The sequence below is a fragment of the Ooceraea biroi genome, chromosome 12 (assembly GCF_003672135.1).
Source record: "Ooceraea biroi isolate clonal line C1 chromosome 12, Obir_v5.4, whole genome shotgun sequence".
Classification (NCBI taxonomy): Eukaryota; Metazoa; Arthropoda; class Insecta; order Hymenoptera; family Formicidae; genus Ooceraea; species Ooceraea biroi.
The window spans coordinates 3,077,597-3,104,311 of record NC_039517.1 but is presented as its reverse complement, the minus strand read 5'-3'; the positions used below and the strand labels follow the sequence as shown (position 1 = coordinate 3,104,311).

General features: G+C 33.9%; 2 protein-coding genes across 5 annotated transcripts in view; one reads left to right on the top strand and one right to left on the bottom strand.

The window, feature by feature from the left end:
• Window positions 1-1,684: 1,684 nt before the first annotated feature.
• The window catches only part of LOC105285114 (probable 2-oxoglutarate dehydrogenase E1 component DHKTD1, mitochondrial), a 28,200-nt gene continuing 3,169 nt past the window's right edge, over window positions 1,685-26,715 (bottom strand). Inside the window, exons 3-13 of one of the 2 annotated variants that reach the window (XM_026974069.1) lie at window positions 26,344-26,563; window positions 24,697-25,049; window positions 24,083-24,304; window positions 23,234-23,391; window positions 21,674-21,947; window positions 18,939-19,146; window positions 15,693-16,105; window positions 14,819-14,939; window positions 5,736-5,930; window positions 2,102-2,187; window positions 1,685-1,872 (exon numbers count right to left, since the gene is read on the bottom strand). In XM_026974069.1, the coding sequence (XP_026829870.1) occupies window positions 1,765-1,872; window positions 2,102-2,187; window positions 5,736-5,930; window positions 14,819-14,939; window positions 15,693-16,105; window positions 18,939-19,146; window positions 21,674-21,947; window positions 23,234-23,391; window positions 24,083-24,304; window positions 24,697-25,049; window positions 26,344-26,563 (2,358 nt within the window). In that variant the 3' untranslated portion in view covers window positions 1,685-1,764. Of the gene's footprint in view, window positions 1,873-2,101; window positions 2,188-5,735; window positions 5,931-14,818; window positions 14,940-15,692; window positions 16,106-18,938; window positions 19,147-21,673; window positions 21,948-23,233; window positions 23,392-24,082; window positions 24,305-24,696; window positions 25,050-26,343; window positions 26,567-26,715 lie in introns of both variants that reach the window. The other variant, XM_020033541.1, reaches the window with a different exon arrangement.
• LOC105285112 overlaps window positions 9,536-26,715 on the top strand; it is a 35,121-nt gene continuing 17,941 nt past the window's right edge. For 2 of the 3 annotated variants that reach the window (XM_026974070.1, XM_011349074.3), the window contains exon 1: window positions 9,537-9,780. In XM_026974070.1, the coding sequence (XP_026829871.1) occupies window positions 9,704-9,780 (77 nt within the window). In that variant the 5' untranslated portion in view covers window positions 9,537-9,703. Of the gene's footprint in view, window positions 9,781-26,715 lie in introns of all 3 variants that reach the window. The other variant, XM_020033542.2, reaches the window with a different exon arrangement.

The window sequence follows — 26,715 nt, the reverse complement described above, 5'->3', positions numbered from 1 at the left end:
ATATATACTGGAATGGGAACTGGCATAGCAAGCCCATGAGCGAAAAACGAGCCAGAGACAGAAGAGTTTGGGGTCAGGCTCTCTCACTCTCTTCGTCGTTGCGCCTGAGCAGAACGCTGGTAGTACAGGCGGTGGCAAAAGTTTATACTAGTTGACAGCGGTTGCAATATCTTGGTGTAAACCCTTCGAAAAAAATATTAATTTTAAGTGTTTTAGTGTTTAATGTTTTATTTTATAGGTTTTATAATATGAACTAAACATGGTGAAAGTATGTTGTGCGAAAAATTGTCAAAACTTTTGGATTCCTAATACTAACCTCACATTCCACACGTAAATATTTTCTTAGATTATTCAACTCTTCATATTTCATTTATGTGTATTATATAATAAAGCAATGTATCTGAAATCATAATATTTAGCGAAATGTTAATGAATACAATTATTTTAAGATTTCCATGGAGTAATAAACAACGCTTGGAGGAATGGATGAATGTCGTACCAAGCAAGAGTCGTATTGGAAAATATTCATTTATTTGCAGTGCACATTTTAATGACTGATTTTGCACCTTCCGAAAAGAATCGGATATTAAAAAAGAATGCTGTGCCACGTCACTTTGAAGACAACGAAGTATCCAAAGTGACTTAATTTTAATTTAATTAACTTTATTTTGAGTATTTTTGTGAATAGTATCACTCTTTTCTATATATACGACTATATCAATTAGTTTTTAAAGAATTTTAGATTACGCCAATCTGTGCAGAGGATAATTTAAAGACAAGTGAGCACCTTACGTTAAAAGAAAACCTACCATCTACATCTTCTACTTCTCAAGTGAAAGTAAAATATATTTTTGCTATTATATCATGTTAAATATTAATGTAATACTCTTTATGTGATACTCTTTATATGGTACTTCGAAAAGTTTTGTTTCTTAAGTGTTAAGTGTTAAAACCTTAATATTATATAAGACTAATGTTCTGCGCAATTTTGTTTCTTTATAATAAATTATGAAGTTTTATGTTCTCTTTTGTACCTGGAAAAATGGATTTTTGGTATTTATCTTACATTTTTTATTCCTTAATCTATGGACCGCACTAGATTATCGTTTCTTAAAATACATATATATTACTGAATTTTAAATAAAATATCTTTTTTGCAGACATTTCAATGACCGGAGTTCGTCAAAATAGAAAGGATAATGACGACTTGAATGATTTTACGAAATCCCAGAATTAGTTTATTAATGATCAAGTAATAAACTAATTAATTATGTACTTGTATAATTTCATATGACAACAATTTTGAAAAACATTGTAAAAGCGATTTAATGATTTCATTCTTTGCAATATAAATGCTTCTAAACATTATTGAAACTGATATTTTGACACCTCCGGTTATTTTTCCATAAGTTTTTAGGTTAAGTACACACTTTTGAACATGACTGTACGACAAAGACAGGCTGACCCCAAATCTCCTCTCTCTGTCGGCTCGCTTTAGGCAGCCCAGTTCCCATTCCAGTATGTATATATTTCAGTGGTTATTACACGTATTATTACGAAGTGTTCATTTGAGTTTGATAATTACGTATATGTATAAGCGCTGTGTTGTAAGAGTTATTACGTATTAAACACACATACATATTTAATAAAGAAGCAGTCTCGATACAGAAGCCTCTGTTCTTCAATAACAATTTTATAGGTTTTTATTGTGCTTTTGAAACATAAGTCTTACATATAGATTTGCAAGATAGTATATTATCATTTTTATTTTATTGTAAATGGCTTAACAATAACATCATTGGCTTCTTTTTGATGTATGTGTCCATCACCAACGGCTGGTGCTGCCATAATTTCTCGGCCACAGTACTTCAACTGAAAAAGGAAAAAGGATAGCGAGCGTTTGTATCAGCCTTTCGTTCCTCTTAGGGATTATAGGAATATGTATTTGTAACACGTATATAATGGACACCATAACATTAATAATTATCATTATGAAATTTTATTTGATTTTACGATAACTTCTTTCACTTGCTCTTTTATTGATTATTGTAGTATACAATATTATCTTAAATTGATCCTTATATAACAAAACGTAACTTACTTGCCGGCCGCATAAGTTCTCAAAACGCGTCTTAACAAAATTCCATGCGCCCATGTTTCGCGGTTCTTCTTGGCTCCACACAAACACTAGAAACCCAAATATATTATAAGTACCTCCTTACAATGCTTACATTTATATAATATAATTACACAATTATACTTAAAAACCCGTATTTAGATAAATATGGATCTGTTCAAATGAATCATAAAGAAATCAAAGAAGTCAAAGTAAAAAAGAACATCTTGTACAGGGTGGGGAAAAATTATTGGTCAAGCTTTCGCCAGTCGATTCTACTCGTCGAGATCGCCAACATTGCATCATAAACATGGTGCCGCAAAATTAACTTTCAAGGTTATTTTCAATGTCAAATTCTTTATTGGCTTAGTCGATTCTACTCGTCGAGCTGAACAAAAGTCTCAAAGGGACCATATGCCGGAAATCAATATTTCATAGAGAAATCTTCGTTTGAAGTTTTTAGAAGCCAAAAAATTTCGTAAAATTAATTGTGATGAATGTAAAATCTGCTTAATCTACTCTTAACGCTACCCAGGAACAACGAAGTGGGCGTGGTAGATTTTTGTTCCCTTCGGGGTATCTTGGTACCCAGTAACATTTCAATGGCTGTTGGTTCCTTAAAGCAACGATCATTTGCCTCGGAGAGGAATAATATATCGCTCCATAAGACATTCGTTACTTGTGCTTAAGAAGCTTTCCATCCATATCCAGACCTTTTTCGTGATTATTAGAAGACCGTCGCTGATCTTGAATCAATTTTCAGTGTAAAATTAAAAAGAAATTGTTTTAATTTTTTACTAAATTTTTCTAAGAATAACGTTGCTGTAGCATGCCTCGACGTGGTGGCCGTGGTGGTCGTGATCGGGCGCTTCGGGATGGGCGTGACCAACGTCTAATGCTTCGAGCAATTGATCGTGCTCATGGTAATTACACACGAGCACGAGCTCTTTATGCTAGTTGGTTGCGACGCCAAGCTAATGGCAGACCATTATGTCCAGGGTCCGTGCCTGATCGTCGAGAATTTCAACGACTCGATGAACGATTACATGATCAGGAGCAAATGAATTTTGCAGGTGCTGGCCACCGTAGGGCAGGTCGTCCTCGTGTGTCTTGGAGAATTGAGGAACGTGTGATTGCTCTAGCTCGAACTTATCCTGTCATGGGATCACGACGCATAGGCGCGCGAGTAGGGGTTGATCATAAAACAGTCTTGCGCATTCTCCGTGAGGAAGGCCTACGACCCTACAAAGTGCAGGTAGTGCATGAGTTACGACCTGGTGATCGCACAGCTCGTCTTCGTTTTTGTCGGTGGATGCTTCGCAAGATCCGAAGATATCGGCACTTTTTGAAAAATATAGTGTTCACTGATGAATCCAGTTTTTCTATCACTTCCATTTTGAACCGGCAAAATGTTCGCATCTGGCGCAGACGCAATCCACACGCAATGGTCCAAAGAGTTCAGCAGGGCCGTTTTTCAGTCAATGTTTGGGCAGAGATACTCGGGAATGATTATATTGCTCCTGTGTTTCTCTTAAACCGATTGTCAAGCGTTGAGTATTTGCGGTTTCTACGTCATACTCTCCTGAATCGACTGCGACGTATGGTTCCGAGGAATGCCCGTAATCGAATTTTTTTTATGCATGACGGTGCTTCACCGCATTTCGGCAGGCAAGTCCGCGCTTTTTTACAACGAGTGTTTGGAACTCGATGGATCGGTCGTAATCCTGCGCCACACTATGACCCGCCTGTTCACCTGACCTGAACCCTCTGGACTTTTATTTCTGGGGAGTTCTGAAAGCCATTGTTTATGGGTCAAGCAGGGCTTTAAGGACAGCTCAGGATTTACGAGATCGCATTGAAGAGGCGATTGCTACTTTAGCACGAAATCGAGCTGTGCTCCGTAGAGTGCGAGATAATTTGGTGGAGAGACTCCAAGCTTGCATTGATAACGGTGGTGGTCACATTGAAGCTGGCAGACAAGCACAACTGCTCAGAGCTATTGGGGCCGATGAGTCAGTTCTGTTTGTTCGTAGGTAGCGTCGACGACGATAAAGTGAGAGGCAAGGGGAACTCACTGTAATCAAGTCACCCCGAAGGGAACAGAAATCTACCACGTCCACGTCGTTGTTCCTGGGTAGCACTAAGAGTAGATTAAGCAGATTTTTGACCTTGAAAACGAATTTTTCAGGGTCATTTTTTGGGGGTGATTTTCGCTAATCATGATCAGGATATTCAGAACATGATTTTAAGAACTTTATAAGCATCAGATTTATTTTCTGACTTCATAAAAATCGATTTTTTTTTTAATTTCAGGTAAAAAAACTTCAAACGAAGATTTCTCTATGAAATATTGATTTCCGGCATATGGTCCCTTTGAGACTTTTGTTCAGCTCGACGAGTAGAATCGACTAAGCCAATAAAAAATTTGACATTGAAAATGACCTTAAAAGTTAATTTTGCGGCACCATGTTTATGATGCAATGTTGGCGATCTCGACGAGTAGAATCGACTGGCGAAAGCTTGACCAATAATTTTTCCCCACCCTGTACATAATATCTACTGCACTTTATAGAAAATTAAACTTAAAATGTATTCTCGTTTTTATGTTCATTTTATGTTTATTCTAATAGGTTTGTATGTGTGCGTGTGCGTGTTTGCGTACGTACGTGTAGAATAGGAGAATAGAGTAGGAGTAGATTAAGTTAGATTAGGGTTAAGATTAAGGAAAGGTAAAGTTAAGGAATTATGTAAGATATGTGTATGTGCAAATATATTTGCATATATGTACATGTAAAATTGCAACCCTAAAGAGAAACAATAAACTATATTGAATTAAACTATTTACGTAATTGTATTATACTAATATTTCTATGACAGAGATACATTTTACGAAAGAAATATGTCTAAACAACAAAAGAATTTAAAGCCAAATGTTCATAATTTGAAAAATCTTTTTATAAACATTGTATAAGCATCCTTCTTTAATTCCAGAATTACACTGTTTACTTTAAAATATCGTTGTTGGATTTATATTTTAGCTCTGTTACTCTGCTGTTCCTCAAAATCATAAACATTTTTTATGATGTATTTATTATATTGAAAACTGCTTATTTCAACGAGATGCATAAAAGTGATAAAATTTTTTTCATGATTATCGTATATATAAAGTTATAAAGAGATAACTTTCGTTTCTACTTTAAAAAAAATTGCATAAATAGTTTTGTAATGATATAACTCTATGAGAACAAATCATAAAAATATTTTTTTTTAACTGAGGAGCACAATCTATTCTTTAGAAATCTATTCTTCAGAAGCTCGTAAACGATATGCGCGAAAAAATTGTGTTTTCTATACATCCCACTAAAATATTCGCTATAATAAACACATCTTACTTTTGAAATAATATTCGCTATAATAAATACGTCCTTACTTTTGAAAGAATAGCAAGGTATTATAAAATGCAAATACAGATATTTTAAAATTTTAAATAGATAATCTACTTTTGAAATTAAGAAAGATGCTAGTACGATAATTTCCCATGGAATTTTCTTATGCAAATCTTATTCATGTTTAATACCATATTTTTTTCGTGTAGCTTGATTAGGTTTTTATAACTTACCTTTTGCATGTTTATATTTTTCAATCTCTTGTAATAATTCATAGGTAGGAAATGGGCAAAGACTTTCTACCCTGATGATACCTACATTTTTACTGTCAATAGATTCTCGATATTTCTTAAGCGCATAATAATGCTTTCCACTGACTAGAATAATTTTGTCTACGTTGTCTACGCAATTCTCCACCGTATTATCTCCTGTAAAATTCCTGTTACTAAAAGATCTTGTTTAAGATGTATATTTCTCGCAAATGAAACAAAACAATTTTATATAAATTATAAAAAGAAATTAAATTTCACAGAACTATTAAAATAAGATTTTACACGCAAAACATCTTAATGTTTTACTAGTATTTTCTCTAAATTTGTTTATTTTACTTAAACGTATTTGAAGGACTGAGAACTTCACCGTATAAAATATTTTAATATTTTATATTTTAATTTCTAATCTTAATTTTATCCTTAATTTTTGGTACGAGTAATAGGTTCTCGTAAAACTTGTTTTGCAACACTCTCACGACCAGCTATATTTCTACATCTATCATTTCCATTTCGAGTCAAGAATAAGAGCAAAACTTTATTATTCATTCTACAGGGTGTCTCAAAACCTCCGTACAATACTTTAATAGCGTATTCTAGAGGTAAAATAGAGTGAAAAATTCTAATAGAAAATTTTGAGGCTACAATAGTTTTTAAGTTATAAGCGATCAAAGTTTCCTAATAATATTGCGTAAAACTCGCGCGCTCAGGCACGTAACTACTAAATATTTAAATAATTAATTATCACATTTGAAGTATAACACATAATGTTCTGAAGCAGTGCCGGGATTTACTTGCACATTTCGGGCCGATTTCGTTGTCACCTCCCACTGTTCCCCTCTTGCCGCACGTATCTTGGTGACGAGGTGCCGAACGCTAATAAACAAGATGAGTGCTCCTATATCTCAGGAGCGTCCCGCGTACTAAAGCCCTTTAAGGCCCTAAACAATGTCAAATAGCTAATAAAAACATTTCTTTCTGGAATAACTTTAAATTAATAATTAAAAATCTTTGTTACTATTAATAATAATAATATTATATAGTATATATATTTTTTGTTATTATTAATAAATATATTCTTTAATATTTCCGTGATAATACATAATGTTAAATTTGAAATTTGTGCACTTATAATTATATGTGTGAAAGTAAATGAATTATTATGTAATTTTATTATAAATATAGTGCACAAACTTCACATTTCAAATTTAACATTATGTATTATCACGGAAATATTAAAGAATATATTTATTAATAATAACAAAAAATATATATACTATATAATATTATTATTATTAATAGTAACAAATATTTTTAATTATTAATTTAAAGTTATTCCAGAAAGAAATGTTTTTATTAGCTATTTGACATTGTTTAGGGCCTTAAAGGGCTTTAGTACGCGGGACGCTCCTGAGATGTAGGAGCACTCATCTTGTTTATAGCGTTCGGCACCTCGTCGCCAAGATACGTGCGGCAAGAGGGGAACAGTGGGAGGTGACAACGAAATCGGCCCGAAATGTGCAAGTAAATCCCGGCACTGTTCTGAAGTATAACACATGTGAAAAACGAAATACATTATCGTTTCAAACAGAAAGAAATTTATGTTGAAAGAAAATTAATGTGATAATAAGTTATTTAAATCTTTATTTTAAAAAATTTAATGTTTCACTATACATAAAAAATGACAAAATCAGCTGTGCAATAAAAATCAATATCACCTGACTTGAAAATCAATAACAGATGACAGATCGGTACGCGTGTAAGTGCAGTTACGGGCCTGAGCGCGCGAGTTTTACGCAATATTATTAGGAAACTTTGATCGCTTATAACTTAAGGGGATCCTGAAGTCGTCTGTATTACCGGCGGAATCGGTAATACAGACTGTATTTTCCTGCACGCTAATCTTTTTATTAGTTGCACAGAATGATAATTCCTTCGCCAGTATTAAAGTACACACAGTAATGAATTGTAAGCTGGTCGATTTTATCTTAAAAACGAGAAAAAGTTGGACCATTACAGTTTGGGTATCGGCTTGTAACGTAACCTCAAACATATTTGCTTAATATTATTGTTTTACAGTTTGTACGCCTAAAATAAGACCAGCTTACATTCAGGACAGCATCAAGGAATATTATGAAACTTTTCGAAATGAGTTTAAAAGCCTAGTAAAAAAGATTAGCGTGCAGGACAATTTCGTGCATATGAATATGAAAAATGCAATGAAAAATTATCGTAAAGGATAAAACAGAGCACAAGATTAGTTGACCAATGTCATGATAGATGGATCTGCAACGGGCAATAATATTATCTATCTTTATCAAATGTGCGACGGTGTGAGCGCGTATCCCGGTATCGGCGACGGCGCGGGCGCGTATCCCGGTATCGGCGACGGCGCGGGCGCGTATCCCGGTGTCGATGACGGCGCGGGCGCGGCCGCGTACCCTGGTGCCGGCGACGGTGCAAGCACAGATGTCTCTTGTGAGCATCTATATACAGGGTGGGGCAGTTAAGGTGTTACAGACTTATATCTCGGAAACGAAGCATTTTAGAGAAAAATGTTTCAGACAAAAGTTGCAGGGTTGGAAGGGGGCCACTCAGTGGAGGTAACAGAGTGGTCATTCGTGGTCATTTTCAAGGTCATTTAAAGGTCAAGTCCAATTTTTTAAACAGAAACCCATACTTTTTATTGCAGATTCTGATTCTCCGTCGAAAAGTAAGTAACTTTTGTTGGAAACATTTTTTTTTAAATGCCCTCCTCATCCCGAAAACACAGGTTCAACCTTTGGTGGACCAATGATAATAACTCGCTTTATAACGGACACTGAAGTTTTTTTTTTAGTATTTTACTGTTTACCGTCAGTTTACCTCCACGTGGTGCACACTGGGTAACGCTAATGCTGACGGTAAACAGTAAAATACTAAAAAAAAACTTCAGTGTCCGTTATAAAGCGAGTTATCATTGGTCCACCAAAGGTTAAACCTGTGTTTTCGGGATGAGGAGGGCATTTAAAAAAAAAATGTTTCCAACAAAAGTTACTTACTTTTCGACGGAGAATCAGAATCTGCAATAAAAAGTATGGGTTTCTGTTTAAAAAATTGGACTTGACCTTTAAATGACCTTGAAAATGACCACGAATGACCACTCTGTTACCTCCACTGAGTGGCCCCCTTCCAACCCTGCAACTTTTGTCTGAAACATTTTTCTCTAAAATGCTTCGTTTCCGAGATATAAGTCTGTAACACCTTAACTGCCCCACCCTGTATATATATATATATATATATATATATATATATATATATATATATATTGTTATGTCCGGGTTGGCCACCCGGCATAACGAAGAGCTGGTCAGCTGAGCGTCATCGGATCGGCCGTCGGAAGAAGACGCGCGTTGCCAAGGAAAACAACAAAACAGGGACGGATTCGGACGTGACGTGGTCTACGACGGACGTGTGCTGTATCCCGCTCCTCATTCTAATAAATCTCCATCGTTCTTTGTAAAAGTGTCGTTTCATTTCGTGCGCGAGTGTCTCCGCGAGTGAGTGCGAACGAGCGTGAGTGTGTGCGTCGAGCCGGAGCCGCCCGGACGTAACATTTTGGGGGCTCGTGAAAATGTTACGTCCGGGCGGCTCCGGCTCGACGCACACACTCACGCTCGTTCGCACTCACTCGCGGAGACACTCGCGCACGAAATGAAACGACACTTTTACAAAGAACGATGGAGATTTATTAGAATGAGGAGCGGGATACAGCACACGTCCGTCGTAGACCACGTCACGTCCGAATCCGTCCCTGTTTTGTTGTTTTCCTTGGCAACGCGCGTCTTCTTCCGACGGCCGATCCGATGACGCTCAGCTAACCGGCTCTTCGTTATGCCGGGTGGCCAACCCGGACATAACATTATATATATTAGATACAAGTGTGTGCCATAATGGGACAAAAGGATAATAATATCCGTTTGCCTCTCACTCGTCGCAGACGTTTCTGCAAGAAAGGATGGAGGAACAGGTTAGTATTTCCATTTATATTTCATAATTATAAGCAATTATAACGTCTATGTTGTTACATATATAACAGGGAGTTGCCGAATGTACTAAGGTTTTTTTATTATATTTCCAATTACTATCAATTATTAAGAAGAGTACTAAGATTTGTATGCAAATAAACGATGGAAATAACTTTATGTCTCAAACACTATTATTACGTTTAGCTATAATAATTATTCTGTGTAATTTGTCATCATAACAAGTTAATTAATAAGCCTCAATAACAAGTATCAATAACAAGTTAATTAGTAAGTCTTTTTGATAATATGCTGCAAAAGATATGATCAGTATGCATTCGGCAACTGTCCTCTATTATTATTTTTGATCACACACACGTTTGCATATTGTTATTAAATTGTTTTGAAAAAAATAGCAATTTCTGAAAGATAGGAACGCAGTTTTTTGCTTATTTTTATATTTATATAAAAGTTAACTACATATAATATTTAAAATAGCAATGTAAAGTGCCAGGGGCGATCGTGGACTGGCTTTAATGTATAAGTTGTACAACATACAATGTGCGCATGTTCTGATTATGATAAATTTTGAAGTGCCAGGGGCGATTGTGGACTGGCTTTAATATATAAGTTGTACAACATACAATGTGCGCATGTTCTGATTATGACAAATTTTGAAGTGCCAGGGGCGATCGTGGACTGGCAGTTAGAAATATTTTGTACCAGATACGATCAATTCGTTAGCTGATTACTTTCAAAATTATTTCATCCTACAGCTTTGTATGATCTGGTTTTTAAAAAAATATATTTAAAAGACAAAGATTTTATTCAGGAAAGCCTGCCTGAAGGCTGTCGCATTGTTGACGATAATTTAGTTATAAGTGGCCGTCTGGATGCAAATTGTATCCAGGAAAGCCTGCCTGAAGTCCATCGCATTGTCGACATTTCTTTTATGTGGAATGAAATCCATAGAACGTTTGACAATCATGCGAGAGGAATAGAGTGCCAATTTAAAGATTGGAAACTCGTAAATTCTCTTCGCCGTGGATTGAAGACGCAGTTGTTCTTTAAATGCCAAATGTGCAATTATGAAGATAACATCTGGTCAGAACCCACGGAACCACATGTATTAGATAGTAATACAGCTGCTGCAGTAGGCACACTTACAGTGGGAATTGGTTACGCCCAACTGGAAGAATTGTGTGCGACTGTAAACATTCGTTGTATGTCTGAAAAGACATATATAAATCGTCGAGATGCTTTAGTCGATGATTTTCTGAAAACTGCCATGCAAAGCATGAAAATGGCAGGTGAGGAGGAAAAACAACTTGCAATTGAAAGGAATGAAACTATAAATGGCATTCTATATATAACCGTCGTTGCGGATGGGAGTTGGATGAAGAGGTCGTATGGCTCTGCCTATGATTCATCTTCCGGTGTTGGTGCCATAATTGGTTACCGCACGGGAAAAGTACTCTTCGTCGGTGTCCGCAACAAATATTGCGTGCTATGTGACATGGCGGAGCAACGAGGTGTCGAGGTACGGAAGCACAAGTGCTACAAAAACTTCGACTCCAATGCAAGCTCAACAAGGATGGAGAGTGATGCCATTGTGGAAGGTTTTAAAAGTAGCCTTGAAATACATGGATTAATATACAAAACACTAATTGCCGATGGCGACAGCAGCGTATATAATTCCATCAGGTATAACGCACCGTACCACGACATGAATATAGTGGTGCGACAGGTAGAATGCACCAATCATTTACTTCGCAACCTATGCAAAAAGCTGAAAGCTGTCGCACGAACAACTGTGCCAAAGGCAATGATGCATAGGAAGCGTAATTTTGTACAGTTACTAAATGTTGTGGACCATAACATTTTGGCAATGCGCAAAGAAATTTTGCGAGTAGCCGCTGTATAAAATCAAGAATCGCAAGCTCACCATATGAAGGCTAAGGAATTACTTGAAGACATTTTAAATATTCCTAGCCATATTTTTGGCGAGCATAAGCGATGTAAAGAACGTGGTGTACACCAAGACCTCTTCAATAATAAGAAAAATTATGTACCGTCTCTGAAACACTGCGGTCTGTTTTAACAGATTTACAGTGCTGTCAAGTGGCTCAGTACTTGCTCCGATAGTTTGTTATTGAATGTAACAAACAATCCTGCAGTCATTTAATTCGATAATCTGCAAGGAAATTGGTGGCAAACGCATACATTTCGGCAAACAAGGTTCTTATAACGCTCGAATTGCGGGAAGTGTTATGCAATATAATACACAACAAGTTGTTACACAGATTCATGAAAACATGTGTAAGGATGTTCCTGCTGTTGTCGCCGATTTAGAAAACCGACGACAACTAAAAATTACCAGAAATAAAGAATGTAGAGAGGTGCAGGGAAGAAAAAGGTTTAAACGAGATGCAGGACCAGATTCTCATTACGGCCCACACTCGCAAAAACCAGATCTTCCGCCTCATGTTTTTGAGCAATTGCAGCAACATCATGCTGAAAAGTTGCTCGAAAATGCTAATAATCGTGGCGAAATTGAATGCCAGACAAGAGATCAAAGTGATTGCGAATTGTGGCAATCATTGAGACATGAAATGTTGACGGCATCCAATTTTGGAATCGTATGTCGCATGAGACCAACAACATCTTGCGCTGCGACTGTTAAAAACATTTTGTTTCCTCTGTCCATCGAGACCGCTGCCATGAAATATGGACGCGACATGAAGGAAATTGCAAGAAAGGAGCTAGCTGCAAGAAAAGAGCTTGCTGCAAAGTTAAAGAAGGATATTAAACCATGCGGATTATTCATTGATTATGAAAATCCATGCTTGAGTGCTTCTCCTAACGGTCTTATTGATGAAGACGGTCTTGTCGAGATCAAATGTTCTTTGTCAGCTGAGAATTTGACAGCTGAAGACGCTTTGCAGAAATTGCCTCAATTAAAAACTGTATTTGACAAAAAGAATCCTGATACAATGAATCGGAAGCACCGATTTTTTTATCAGGTTCAAGGTCAATTGAACATCGCACGGCGGGAATATTGCATTTTTGCAGTGTGGACGCCAAAAAGCTGCAAAATAGTGCGTGTTAGCAGAGACGCTGTTTTTTGGAAAAACGAAATGCTACCTCTCCTAACACGTTTCTATTACGAATGCATGCTTCCGGAAATATTGGACAGTCGCCACAATAGGCACATGCCAATAAGAAATCCGAAATACGTAACTGAAGCGATACAGGCAAAAAATGCATGTACAAAAAGAAATAGTCCATATCGAGATATCAGTACAGATGAATCTGCTGAACAGCAGAGTCCAATAACAGCTGTTGCTGTTTCAGCTTTAGAAAGGCAAGATGATGATTGCATCATAATCAGTCGTTCAAAGCATAATTTTACTGATAAAGATGTGAAGAAATGTAAAACAACTCTGGACGACACAATCACTGCTCTTTGCTGGAGCAGAATATTTTACCTATGCACAGCAAATTGAACGACGAATCATTAGATGCATTTTTACGCGTCGTCAGAGAGACGTCTCCTTTCGAGACACAAAGCGTGCAGTATCTCGAGTTCCCTAAGCTTATTGACGCTAGTAATAGCGACAAAAGCATACAGATAATTGGAGGGAATTGTACCAATCACTGGCGGTATATTTTTTTCGACGGTTCGAAACTGCATGTGTATGACAGCATACCTGGCTGTACATACAAGAAATTAGCGGAGCAGGAAAAACATTATATTCGTCTACGTTTTCCTCAAGTAAGCGTAGGTGATATAATTTTTGAGAAGGTGCAAACACAACCGGACAGCACGTGTTGTGGTATTTATGCCGCCGCTTTCGCTACTTCTATAGTGTTGGGAAGAAATCCATGCGAAGAAATATATTCACAAGATATAGAGCGCATGAGACGTCATTTAGTTACTATTTTGCAAAGTAACAAATTGACGCCATTTCCAACACGATAAATGTTTATCACAAAAATAAAGTCAGATGCGGTAAATCGTGAGCTGGCATTTACGAAAAATAAAGTTAGATGCGGAAATTCGTGGGCTGGCATTTACAAAAAATAGTCAGATGCGGTAATACGTGAGCTGACAGTATTAGTAAATGCCGTTTACAAAAAAAAGTCAGATGCGATAATACTGTTGGAAATATATATGTTCCATGTACTTTTGTTTGAAAAGCGCGCCTAGCGCTCGATTATATAGCGGATGATGAGTTTGTTTTTCATACCCTTTTTTTGTTTTACCGCTTTCCGGTTTCTTCTCCGCTCTCGTTTTTTCTCGAAAAGTTTGTACATAACGGTTGTATTAATAAGCAGAGAATATATTTAGTTTGTGATATTATCCCGAGTAATCTTTATTCGCGAAATTAATTGTAACAAATACGTAAGTTGGCATTTACAAAAAATAGTCAGATGCGGTAATACGTGAGCTGACAGTATTAGTAAATGCCGTTTACAAAAAATAAAGTCAGATGCGATAATACGTAAGCTGGCATTTACAACCAGAGACGTTTCGTAATTTGCAACTTTCTATTGCAAATTTTGGTTGCAACAGAACGCTAATTACGACGCTGTTGTGCATGCATTACTGCACTACATATCGCATTATCGAAATAATGTTGGGACGCTGGCTGCAGTTCAGTTGACATTATAAATATTTCGAAATACTGTGTATTTCTTTTCTTCTTTCTAAGAAAAAGGACGAGAAATAAAGAATATTTCGAAACATTTGTCATAAATGTCACATCTTCCTAACATGTCGAGAATATCAACCATGTCGGTAATTTGCCGACTTCGTTATCTATGTTACCGATTTAGTTACATCTAAATGATGGCGCTTTCGCGACGAAGTTCGGCTGTCACTCCAGGATCCCCTTAAAAACTATTGTAGCCTCAAAATTTTCGTATTAGACTTTTTCACTCTATTTTACCTCTAGAATACGCTATTAAAGTAGTGTACGGAGGTTTTGTGACACCCTGTATATTCTTCCTTTTGAGAAAAGAGAAAAAAGAATAACGTACCAATAACGGTCTTGAAACTCGTGCCAGGTGCGAAATCTGACAGAAATGACGTTGCAGATGGATGACGCAATAAGATCTTTGGCGCTATTACGATTAAAGGTTTCCGATAATTTCTTAACATCTGTAAAAACAAGTTTATAGGAATTATTTAGACGCGTTTTTTTATTGTTTATTTATTGTTTTTGAACATTACTATAATTAGACTGCAAAAATATCACTATTTCTTTTTATGGCAAAAGTTGAGAATCCAAAGAAAAAAACAATGCAGTTTTATTTTTTAATAAAACATTTAGTAAAAATTTAATAAACAATTTAATTATTAAAATGTTTTGTTAACAACTTTTTATAAACAACGAGCAACGGCTAACACCTTCTAGAGGTTATTCAGGAAGGTATCCTCTATGATATATGTCAAAGTCAAAGTAATTGGTGCTGACTTAGCTCCCCTAATCTGTATAATTACCTTCATATTATTTATGATTTATATATTGTTTAATATTATTTATATATTGTGATATATCTCAGAAACTACACACGACCTCCACGTAATTGTTAAGAAAAAAGTACTTAGAACTTCGCTTTTTATAACATGTGTCAAAATGAAAAAGATTCGCGAAGTGTATCCTTTTCTGCAGGTTTTATTACCAAAATTAGTTTTAAGTAGATATTAAAAATTATGTAATCGTTGAGATTATTTAATCGTACAGACCATGTAATTACTGTAAGTGTTAATTAATACAGTGATTGCTATTAATTAAGCAACCAACATCAACACAAATTTAAAAAATTGTATTAAAAAATCGTGTTTGATGGTTTCTAGCGCAATATTTAATATTGTTGATAATATCTTCTTATTTGCTTAATATTTTCTTACCTGTCTTCGCAACAAATGAAAGTATTGTGCCGGTTCTGTGGGATTCACAATCTGTATGTTAACGTCATCACCATCAACCCGGTTCTCCTTGCTATCAGTCAACTGCAAGAATCTCTCAAGACGACAGGAACTATGCTCCGGGCCGGCGCCATCGTAACCATGTGGCAAAAGAATCGTTAGACCACTGCTCGACATCCACTTTGCTTCACCGTTCGTTACGTATGTGTCGATGACAATCTGCGCACCGTTGAAAAAGTCACCAAACTGTGCTTCCCAAATAGGCAATGTGAACGGCGATGTTATGCTTATCCCATATTCGAAACCTAGCACTGCCTCTTCGGACAAGATGCTGTTGGCCACTTCCAGTTTGCCGATTTGGCCACTGATCATTGCGTTCAAAGGGATGAAGGTGTCTAAAACAATTTTTCTAAGTCACAATGCTAAAATGCTAAAACTACATTCTGTTAAGGAAGAATATAATACGCAATTTTTAAATATTTATTTTACATTATTAAGACTAATTTATTAAATTGATGCACAAAATCTACTGTTTTTTGCAAAAATTTTGTAATATAAATAGAATTTAAAAAATCAGGGTTTTTTTAATCATATAAAAATTTTAGAATGAAAATAAAATATTAAACCTAATGAAAATTATTTTAACACTTAAGTGTTAAAAAACCCTGATTGCTAAAATTTTAGCAATTAAAAATAATGAATATTTTGATTAATAAAAATGAAAGTCGTATAAGTTTATTTTAAACTTTATATGTATAACAAATGTGATAAAGCCTTTCAATCTAATCTCAAGATTTTGTAAATCAGACATATAGACATATATAAAAAGTTTAGAATGAAAAGAAAATATATTAAAATTAATGAGAATTATTTGTGTTACGTCCAGCGGACTCCACCTTTCTTTCTTTCTCTGAAGGAGATAAAATTGGCTTCCAAATATTGTAATTTTCTTACTAATATTTTAAATCTATATATACAGGGTGTATCTTAATAAGTGCGAAAAATTTTAGGAGATGATTCTTTGTCGAAAATTAAGGGGGGTTTTTCATATAAACATATACTCCTACATTCCTCCCTGTAGAGTTACACTCCTCTAAAAATGGGGGTAAAAATTAGGTTTTTATTTTTTTCTTAAATTAGGAAGTTAAAGAAATGAAATTTGGTGGATATTTTCTACTAGTAAAAAGGTTATTTATTAATATTTTTCAGCCTCCCGTATTGTTATAAGGGGATGAAACTAGCAACCCCTATTCAATTTTTTATTAGAACTTTTTAAGGGGTTAGGCCACCTTGTGGAAATAGTAAGCTTTGAATTAAAAGTTTCATTAGTGAAATTTCACTAATGAAACTTTTAATTCAAAGCTTACTATTTCCACAAAAATGAATATTTTTAGATATCCATATGTATTTTTTTAGTATCTAGATAATAAAAATTTTTTATTTTTTGCATTAGATCCAATGCTGTGATCGTGAGACTGAACACCGCAGAGAGCGTCGATCAAAAAGGGCTTCCAGTGTCTCGACTCTAGCGCCGACATTTTATAAGATAAATTAAAAAAACAAATCTCTTTTTTTTCTTCAAGAGTTGCTTAATAAATGCCTCATGTTCGATTTTGTATTTATTTTGTTATATCTTCAAACAAAATTCCAGAAAATGACAGTAATTTTGACACGTCCAAGGTGGCCTAACCCCTTAATGGGCCGAAATATGATCATCTAAAAATATTCATTAAAAAGTTTGATTTATTTAGAAACTTTTTTATTTCTTTTATTTTTTTCATAAAATGAGTAGTTTTCAAAAAAAAATACCACAACAATTTCTACATCTGGGATCACCTTAACTCTATGGTTTATACCACCCCTATTGAAAATATTGAAGATTTAAGGAATCGCATTGTTGCATCATGTGAAACAATCAGAAACATACCTGGGATATTTGAACGTATACGCCAATCAATGAGACGGAGGGTAGACTCTTGTATCATAGCCGGGAGTGATCATTTCCAACATTTATTATAAGTTTGTTTTTGTTCATTTCCAATATTTATTATAATTTCGTTTTTGTTCCAATTTTTTCAACATTTACTCTAATTTTACTTTTATTTTAAAATTTAACTTCTCGTACTTCGAAACCTATGCTATTTAGCATCGTGTTATGCATGATAGCATATTTTATTTTTTTCTTGAAACCTACTCATTTTATGAAAAATAAAAGAAATAAAAAAGTTTCTAAATAAATCAAACTTTTTAATGCATATTTTTAGATGATCAGGTCGTCCAAGAACTGTATTCATTTCTGTGATAAAACTTAGACAACTAGATAAAATTGTTGTGGTATTTTATTTTTTTTTTAAACTACTCATTTTATGAAAAAAAATAAAAGAAATAAAAAAGTTTCTAAATAAATCAAACTTTTTAATGCATATTTTTAGATGATCATATTCAGGCCTATTAAAAAGTTCTAATAAAAAATTGAATAGGAGTTGCTAGTTTCATCCCCTTATAACAATACGGGAGGCTGAAAAATATTAATAAATAACCTTTTTACTTGTAGAAAACATTCACCAAATTTCATTTCTTTAACTTGTTCCTAATTTGAGAAAAAAATGAAAACCTAATTTTTACCCCCATTTTTGGAGGAGTGTAACTCCACAGGAAGGAATGTAGAAGTATATGTTTATATGAAAAACCCCCTTAATTTTCGACAAAGAATCATCTAAAAGTTTTCGTACTTATTAAGATACACCCTGTATATAAGCCAAATACCACTCACTCACTCACTCATCAACGTGCAGCCCGAACCACTGCATCTATCGACTTGAAATTTTAAGGGTATATTCCTACTATCACGTAGATGCTCACTAAGGGAGGGTTTTCCGAAATTCCACCCCTAACGGGTGAGAAGGGGTAAAATGTGTTTTTAGTTAATTCTACACATAAATATCGCGGACGAAGCCGGGACAGGGGATGCTAGTTATCTATATAATATTGATATCATTATTTGACATATTTACATTATATATTAAATTATATATTAAATTAGTACAAAAATTTGAGTGGACAATTTGGAACTAGTGAAATATGTTGAATTTAACACAAATTTTTTTGTTATATAACGAGATTCATTCGAAGTTTATGCTTCTCTTTAACAAATTGTATGTATGTTTATGTCTTGAATTTACATAATCATACTAAATTTATGAAGTTAGTGTCAATTTTGTTATGTACCTTCTGTGGATTGATCAATCAGCATTACGTGCCTGTGCGAGAAAGTTCCACGGCCCACGTCCTGACCGCTTATTCTCACATGATATCCTTGATATAATAGAGAACCAATAGCCACTGCTTCGGCGGTCGACCAATCCAATGCGTCACCATCGTTAAGTTTTCTCAGACGATTCGAAATATGATTTTTTACCAATTGCGGATGAATGTCCTTCGAAATTGTAAAATAAAAAGAAAAAGATTAATTATTCTTTCTATATGGTTACGTAGAGTATTATTTTATATGTTATACTTCGATATTTGTTATGTGAAATTGATTCCATTCAATATAGATATATTAAGTCATTATAATGACTTTTAATAATAACACAGGCCTGCGAAATTTTAGGTTTTGTTAGTTACAAAATGCAGAGTAGGAGAATCTGATAGATTTTTTGACGCTGAAAACGAATCTGGCCGCAGAATTTCCTCAGCACGTCAGGTTTTTGAGTAATTTGTGGTTAAATGATCCAAAAATGGCTTTTTCGGCCAATTTCATGAATTTATTATGGAGAACCAAATTTTTTGAAACATTTCTGCCAATGGTATCGTATAGTACTAGTCCCAGACATCACAAGGATGTCCTAAGGACATCCGAAGAACATCCAGGACGTACATGTGTGATATCCTGAGGATATCCCATTTTAATCCTTGGATCTCCTCTGGATGTCCCGAGGAAGAGGAAATGATAGCCGTATATGATCCTCTGGAATATCGAGGGAAATTCTATGAAATATCCTAAGGATTTCTATAGGATATGTTTGGGATATTATTCGTACGTTTCAAGGACGAAACCCATACAGCACAGAAGCTCCAGGGGACGTCGCAGGGACGTCCACAGGATATATGTCCTAATTGATTTCTGTGCTGTATGGGTATTTATCAATTCTATATATCAGTGCCTCAAAGATAGACAGAGTTAAGGCACATTTTTGTAACAAAATAGATTTTTATATTTTATGAATTACTCTCTAAATTTCGTGTAGTGGAATCTCACTCTTTTGGAATGAGATATCACTTCAAGCAATAATGATTTCAAAAGAAAAGAAGAAGAAAAGAGTACTGGATCGGTTTTCCGGATGGTTATTTATAAGGTGATAACGCAAATGTTTCTTGCGAGAACGTCACGCCTGGCCTGGCCATCTATCGGTCGCTTGGTGAATTAGAGGCGGGAATCTCAGGATATCCTGGATGTGTTTAGGATAATTTTAGGACGTTATAAGCTATCTGACATAATATAGACAGGCCAGATATTTTACAAACATCCTGTGGTTATCCAGTGGATATTTATGGGATATTTATATTTTATTTCAACATTCAAAATTTCTAATTATGTTAAATATTCTACATAATTGAAAATAATTATAAATGCATACTAAATTTTCATAAAACAAATTTAGAATCATATCTTAAACCATCCTCGAAATATTCTGAATCGTCCTGGACATATTCAGGATGATCCTGAGGACATTTTGTGCTGTCTGGGGTCTTTACCTTTCAAATCCATTTTCGATTGCCGTCGGACGATTTTTTTTCGCTGAGATATATCAGTATGAAGTTATAAGACTGGTCATGGTCAACACCGCTCTGAAAAGAGAAGTTGTAACCCTGCATCCTCAAATATAAAGTGACTATAAAGCTTGCAGCTAAGGATATATTTTCAAATTTTCTCATTTGATGCTTTTTTATAGTTTTGAAAACAACTTTTGTAAGTTTTATACCTTTTTATTGTGATTCTGTTTGCCATATTGGATCCACCATTTTTTATATCAAAAAATGACAGGCGTTCAAAAATTATTCAAAAATTTATGTTTTTAGCTAAATTTGGATTCGTGATGAGACAGAGACAGAGGAGTGGCACGATTGACTTAGAATGGCTCCTTGGACCCTTATGCAAGACGAGCCTTGTAACTTCATACTTATATATCTCAGCGAAAACAAATCGTCCGACGGCAATCGAAAATGGATTTGAAAGGTAAAGATTAGTACTATACAATGCCATTGGCAGAAATGCTTCAAAAAAGTTGATTCTCTCATAATAAATTCATGGAATTGGCCGAAATAGCCATTTTTGGATCATTCAACCACAAATTACTCAAAAATCTGACGTGCTGGGAAAATTTTGCGGCCAGATTCGTTTTCAGCATCAAAAAATCTATCAGATTTTCCTACTCTGCTTTTTGTAACTGATCCTCGTAGGCCTGTGTAATTGTTGATAGGGTTTAATTTTATATATATGTTGGTAATTATCTAGGGTCATTAGTGTTTAGCATGTTGAGTCTCGAAGGTGAGCGATTGAGATTCAACCATGAGCGAATTAGAACATATTTGTCCTTCGTTCGATAGCAAGCAAAATAGAACAGAGTGACTCGATGAAATTGATTGTAACGGCAAGAAAGACAAAAACTATTTTTCGTTTTAAAATTTCTGTGCGTATTGCCAATCAAATTGTTCTTGAGCTGAGATTGTTATCAAACAGTTATTATTAAACAGTTTGCATTTAAAGTAGTGCACAATTTATTCCGAAAAACCTGAAATAACAACAATAATAAACAGTAACAAAATAATAGTTATTAACTTAATTATTAATGAATTAATGATATATAGAAAAAAGATAATTATATTTTCAATCAATCACAAAAGCTGTATATTAAATATAATTAATTAATTTAAATTATGTTTATATATCTTAATCTTACGAAGTTTTGTGGTGTTTGAACACTTTTTTCTCCCACAAATTTCAACAAATCCAAGTTGAAACCAGTATCCCATATTGTTACATTGGGTTCGGCTGGTTTTATTCCTGTCCACCTTCCGGTATGATGTACGGTTGGCTCTTGCCATACATCATTTTCGGATTCTTTCAGAGTCTTGTTTAGCCACGCAGTGTGATTCTCAACAATGTTTTTAACATTTTCTCGAGTAAGAACGTTAATATCTATCAGCTTTTCTACATATTGATCCGGTATAGAACTAAATCATAAGAAAAATTTATACAACTTTATGATACATGAGTTCCTAGAATTATTTCTGAATAGAGAGAGAAAGAAAACGTAATATTTTCATATTGTTAGGTCAGTAACTAAATAATCTGAATTATGTCTAAAAAATGATACAACTATGTTTTGGAAAATTGTTTTTGGTTTCTAAAGATTGTCTATTCTGCTAGAAAATTAATTTTATACCATAAGTTATGTTGTGCTGTCATAAATATATGTTTAGTTTGATTCATCGCCGTCTAGGCAATTCAAATTACTTATTAATTAATGATTATTAAATCATTAATTTAATATTGATATTTTATTTTATATCTGGTTTTTGTTACTTTATACTTCAAAGGATTACTATTGTTAATTACCAAAGGTAACACGACCTACTTGTAACAAATCGATTACTGAATAAACATATTTAATCAAACGTGATATTTAAACAGATAGCTTCGAAGTAAAAGAAAATGTATCTCACGATATTTCACAGTCCTTTATATTTTAAAGCAGTAATGTTTATGAATTACTCAAAACAAAACACTTGAAAAATCAGTTTCTTAAAATAATTGAAATAAATGTGATTTAATTCGTATTTTTTAGATTAAGTAAACTACCATTTTAGATAGGAAAGAATATAATATGTTATGTTGAGATATTTTCGCGTACTCATTATGTTTGAGTTATATTTGTTAGGTTTAAATAAGAACGCCCTCTTTAGTTAGTAAGTGCGCGCATCTAGTTATTATTTTTCTTAGGCCTTGGTGGCGCTTTTGTGTTACTAATGTAACGGATATCTTTTTCATTCGTCACCTTTTTGTGACTGTTACTTTTACGCGCGCATCGAGAGCTTTTCGTTGTATCTCGCATATCAGTATTTGTGAGTTAATAAAAGTTATTTTAACAAGTTCCTCGTGTACCATTACGCATATTTAGCCCAACATGTTATTATTATACTATTTTACATTTTGGAGCAGCGAAATGAAATCGAATCATTGAAAACGATTTGGTGGATGATTATTAAAACAAATTCAATTAATTGCATTTTAATTGTTGAATCGTTGAATCATTTCTAAATATTAAAATATTTGGTTGAGTTTCGCAAATTATTATAAATTTTTAAAAAATATTCCGCATTAAACATATTCGCAAAGATAAATAAATAAAGAAAATTCGTCAATATCCATAGAATGGTCAAAAAAGATATTTCTCTCGATTTTGTGAATAGTAGTAATTAGTAATTTTAATTTAAGATCCTTGTTTGCACATACTTACGGTCGATTTTCTATGATTTTGTATAAAAGGGGATTAGTGATCGTAGGGTCATCCAGTTCATTATGACCCCATCTCCTAAAGCAATTGAGATCGATAAAAACGTCTTTTCTAAATCGTCTTTGATATTTGAATGCTATCCTCGCAGCTCGTACAACCATCTATAAAGTTCATTTATGTGATTGTGCAAATGTGTTAGTAACATTATAAGAAACGATGTATGTATCAAAAGAAACAAAATTCTCTATAACAATCAAAACTTTGTAGTTTTTATGCTGTTGATTATTGCAATTGTATTTGGTTTCCAAATTGTAACTAGATTTTTTGTCACTTTGGTCGTGATTTATGCTTTTAATCAGATATTATCAGATTGCTTCTTTCTCTAATTAAGTGGACTGAAATGTTGAAATTTTGAAATATCGAAACTAAAATATTTAACGATGCCCCTCTTCTCTACACTTCTCATCACTAGCTATCAAACTACCAATACCAGCGCTGTGACATCATAGATGCGCTATCACCGCTTGCCTATATATATATACACCCCTTGCCTATTACACTCTGTACATATCAACAGTCACCTTAAATAAATTAAATTTATCGATCGATAATATTATCGATCTTCACACTTTCTCTCAATCCTGATCGTCGGCGAGCGATATCTGCGTAACTGACCATAAGAATTAAAGAAAAGACGGGTCGTTAAAAATGAGAAAAAAAACGCGATTGAAGAAGTCCAGAAGCTAAATCCAATTGTCATTTCAAGAGCAATATTAATGTTCTTAAAAACCACATTACGAGAAATATATTATTTTACATTTCATAAGTAGAATTATGTATGGAAAAATATACCTCAGGATTGTCGCCATTCACGTGGATGACAGGCGCGGATATAATTTTTGCCAAATCCGTGCAGTATCTTGATGAGCGACCTCGCGAAGAAGGAGTTGTGAAGCCCAATTGATTATTGATCATAAAATGGATTGTACCACCGATTTCAAAATGCGGCGTTCTACTCAATGCTAAGCATTCTTGATTGACTCCTTGCCCTATATAGGCAGCATCCCCATGTACCTAAAAAGCATTCCAGGCATATAATAATGAGAAAGGGAAAAATATACAGTATATTTTCGCATTATAAAATGTACAAAAATAATAATAAAATAATAGTAATAAATAGTAATAATAAATAAATAAAATTAATAGAAAATAGAATAATAAACTAATAAAGCAATATTATAATAATAATAAATAAGAGTAAATCAAATAATAAAAAGACGTGATAAGAAAAAATAATATTTAATAATAATATAAGAAATAAATAATTTAATAAGATATAAGTAATAAAAGAGTAACAATATAAAACATAATAAAGTAGTAAAATAAAAAAATAATGAAGTAATAAAAGCATGATAAATGATTTTGAAACGGGAATTCTCAATATAATTATGCGATTTATAATTTACTTGAATGTTTATCACTTTATCGCTCCATCGTCTGTCTTCTTCCTCGCCATACGCGGCTTCTTTGAGCGCTTGCATAACACCCCGCGTTTTGCCCATCGATACTGGATTCACTATCTCTAAATGCGAAGGATTTCGAAGCATGGTTACGTGTAGGCTCCTGTGTTCTATATTGAGATCAGTGGAACTAATAAGGTGGCTAATCACATCTCCGGTACACTTGTGATCTGCATCTGAAAACTCGGATAGTCCCCGCAGCTTGCGAAATAATTTCCCCGGTGGAAAATTCAACAAGCCAGTCAATAGATTGAGACGACCACGATGTGCCGCACAGAGAATGACCTGCTCTATATTATCTAAAACAATAATGTGGAACAATATTGATGGAAACTATTGCACGATATGTTATATAAAGATATGTTTGTCAAAAAAACAAATTTGGATTTGTTCAACAACAATATTAATATTCTTAAAAGATGTATTAAGAATATATTATTATTATTATTAAGAATATAGTATTACACAAATACATATTGTCAGATGAATATTCTGCGATTTTTAAACAATGCAAATGAAGTAAATTAAAGTCTGCGAGTCGGTACGATTGAGAATACATAAGTTGATAATAAAATCATAGTTAACAATACATACAAAGTTGCAAATCAGGTTTAGAAATATATATTTTGTAATCCTGGTTTAGATCTTCCCAAAAATAATCCAAGTAGCAAAGTGACATCAGAAGATGATATAATGACGTCTACAGACTAAAAATAGACGTCATCATATCGTCTTCTGATGTCACTTTGGGATATAAGGAAATGCTTTGATATAATAGATTATCTATTTCCATTCTTGCTTAATTAAGCTTTCTAGAATTATTCTTAAAAAAATTAAAAATATAATTGAAATGTACATTTCTAGAATTAATTTACTACTTACTGATTATAATTTTATTGCTAACTTATGCATTCCTTTAATCATCTCATAAATCCTTATAACGAATTTGTATCATTTTGTATTTGTATTTCTTGTATTTGTCATTCTTTTAACGAATTATTCTTTAGATTATATTTTATCATCTTCAACATTTAACAATTTGCTCTTATGTCCACATAAGTTCATGAATCTGATCGGTTCGATATTTGATTGTTCTTTAACTAAATTTAAATCATGTATATCTTCTGACTATATAATTTGTTGATTATCTTTATCAATAAGCATCAATTAGCAATTAATTGTTAATTCTATATTTTTAATTCAATTTCAATTCTACTTTTCATTACGTTATTTACTATAAAAATAAAGTTCATTCAAAGAATTCATGCTAAAAGTAATTAATAACAATAACTCATTTAATTCGTTGCAACAGTGTAATGCGACGTTATGGATGAAAGTGACACAACTGACTACGGAAAGAAAACTGCAATATATTTCCGCGTGAAACATGCAGCCAATTAAATATCAATATGCACTTATCAATATAATACAATATAATACTTATCATTAAATTTCGTATCATTAAATTACTATTACTGAAACTAAACACAATTATATAATCTTGTGAATATTAAATATTAATATTAAAAATAAAACTTGAACTATATAATAGTTAAACTAACTATAATTGAATTAGTTTTCTTTTCTAATTACCACGAGCACATAGCTTGAAAATCTCATGAAAGAATGCCATTTTGCTCTCCGCTCCCTCGCCTCCGTACCTCTTTAGGCTCACGAATTTTTTGGCCAGAAAATTGTCGAACGCTTGACTTTTTAGCATTTCTGTGGCAATTGTTCGGCGCGTTTCATCATCCAATGCCTCCGTTAGATTTCCCTCTACAGTTTCCGCGAACCATTCCCTTTCCTCTTCCGTCTACTTAAACAAGAAAACGATTTGTTCTCAACGATTTTATCACAAAAGTAGACTACATAACAAAAAATAAGAAAAAATTAATTTTCTTATTGCGACCTTAAGCGTTTTAACGGAGTCACAATTTTTCGGTAACAACTCTGATGCGTTGTGTT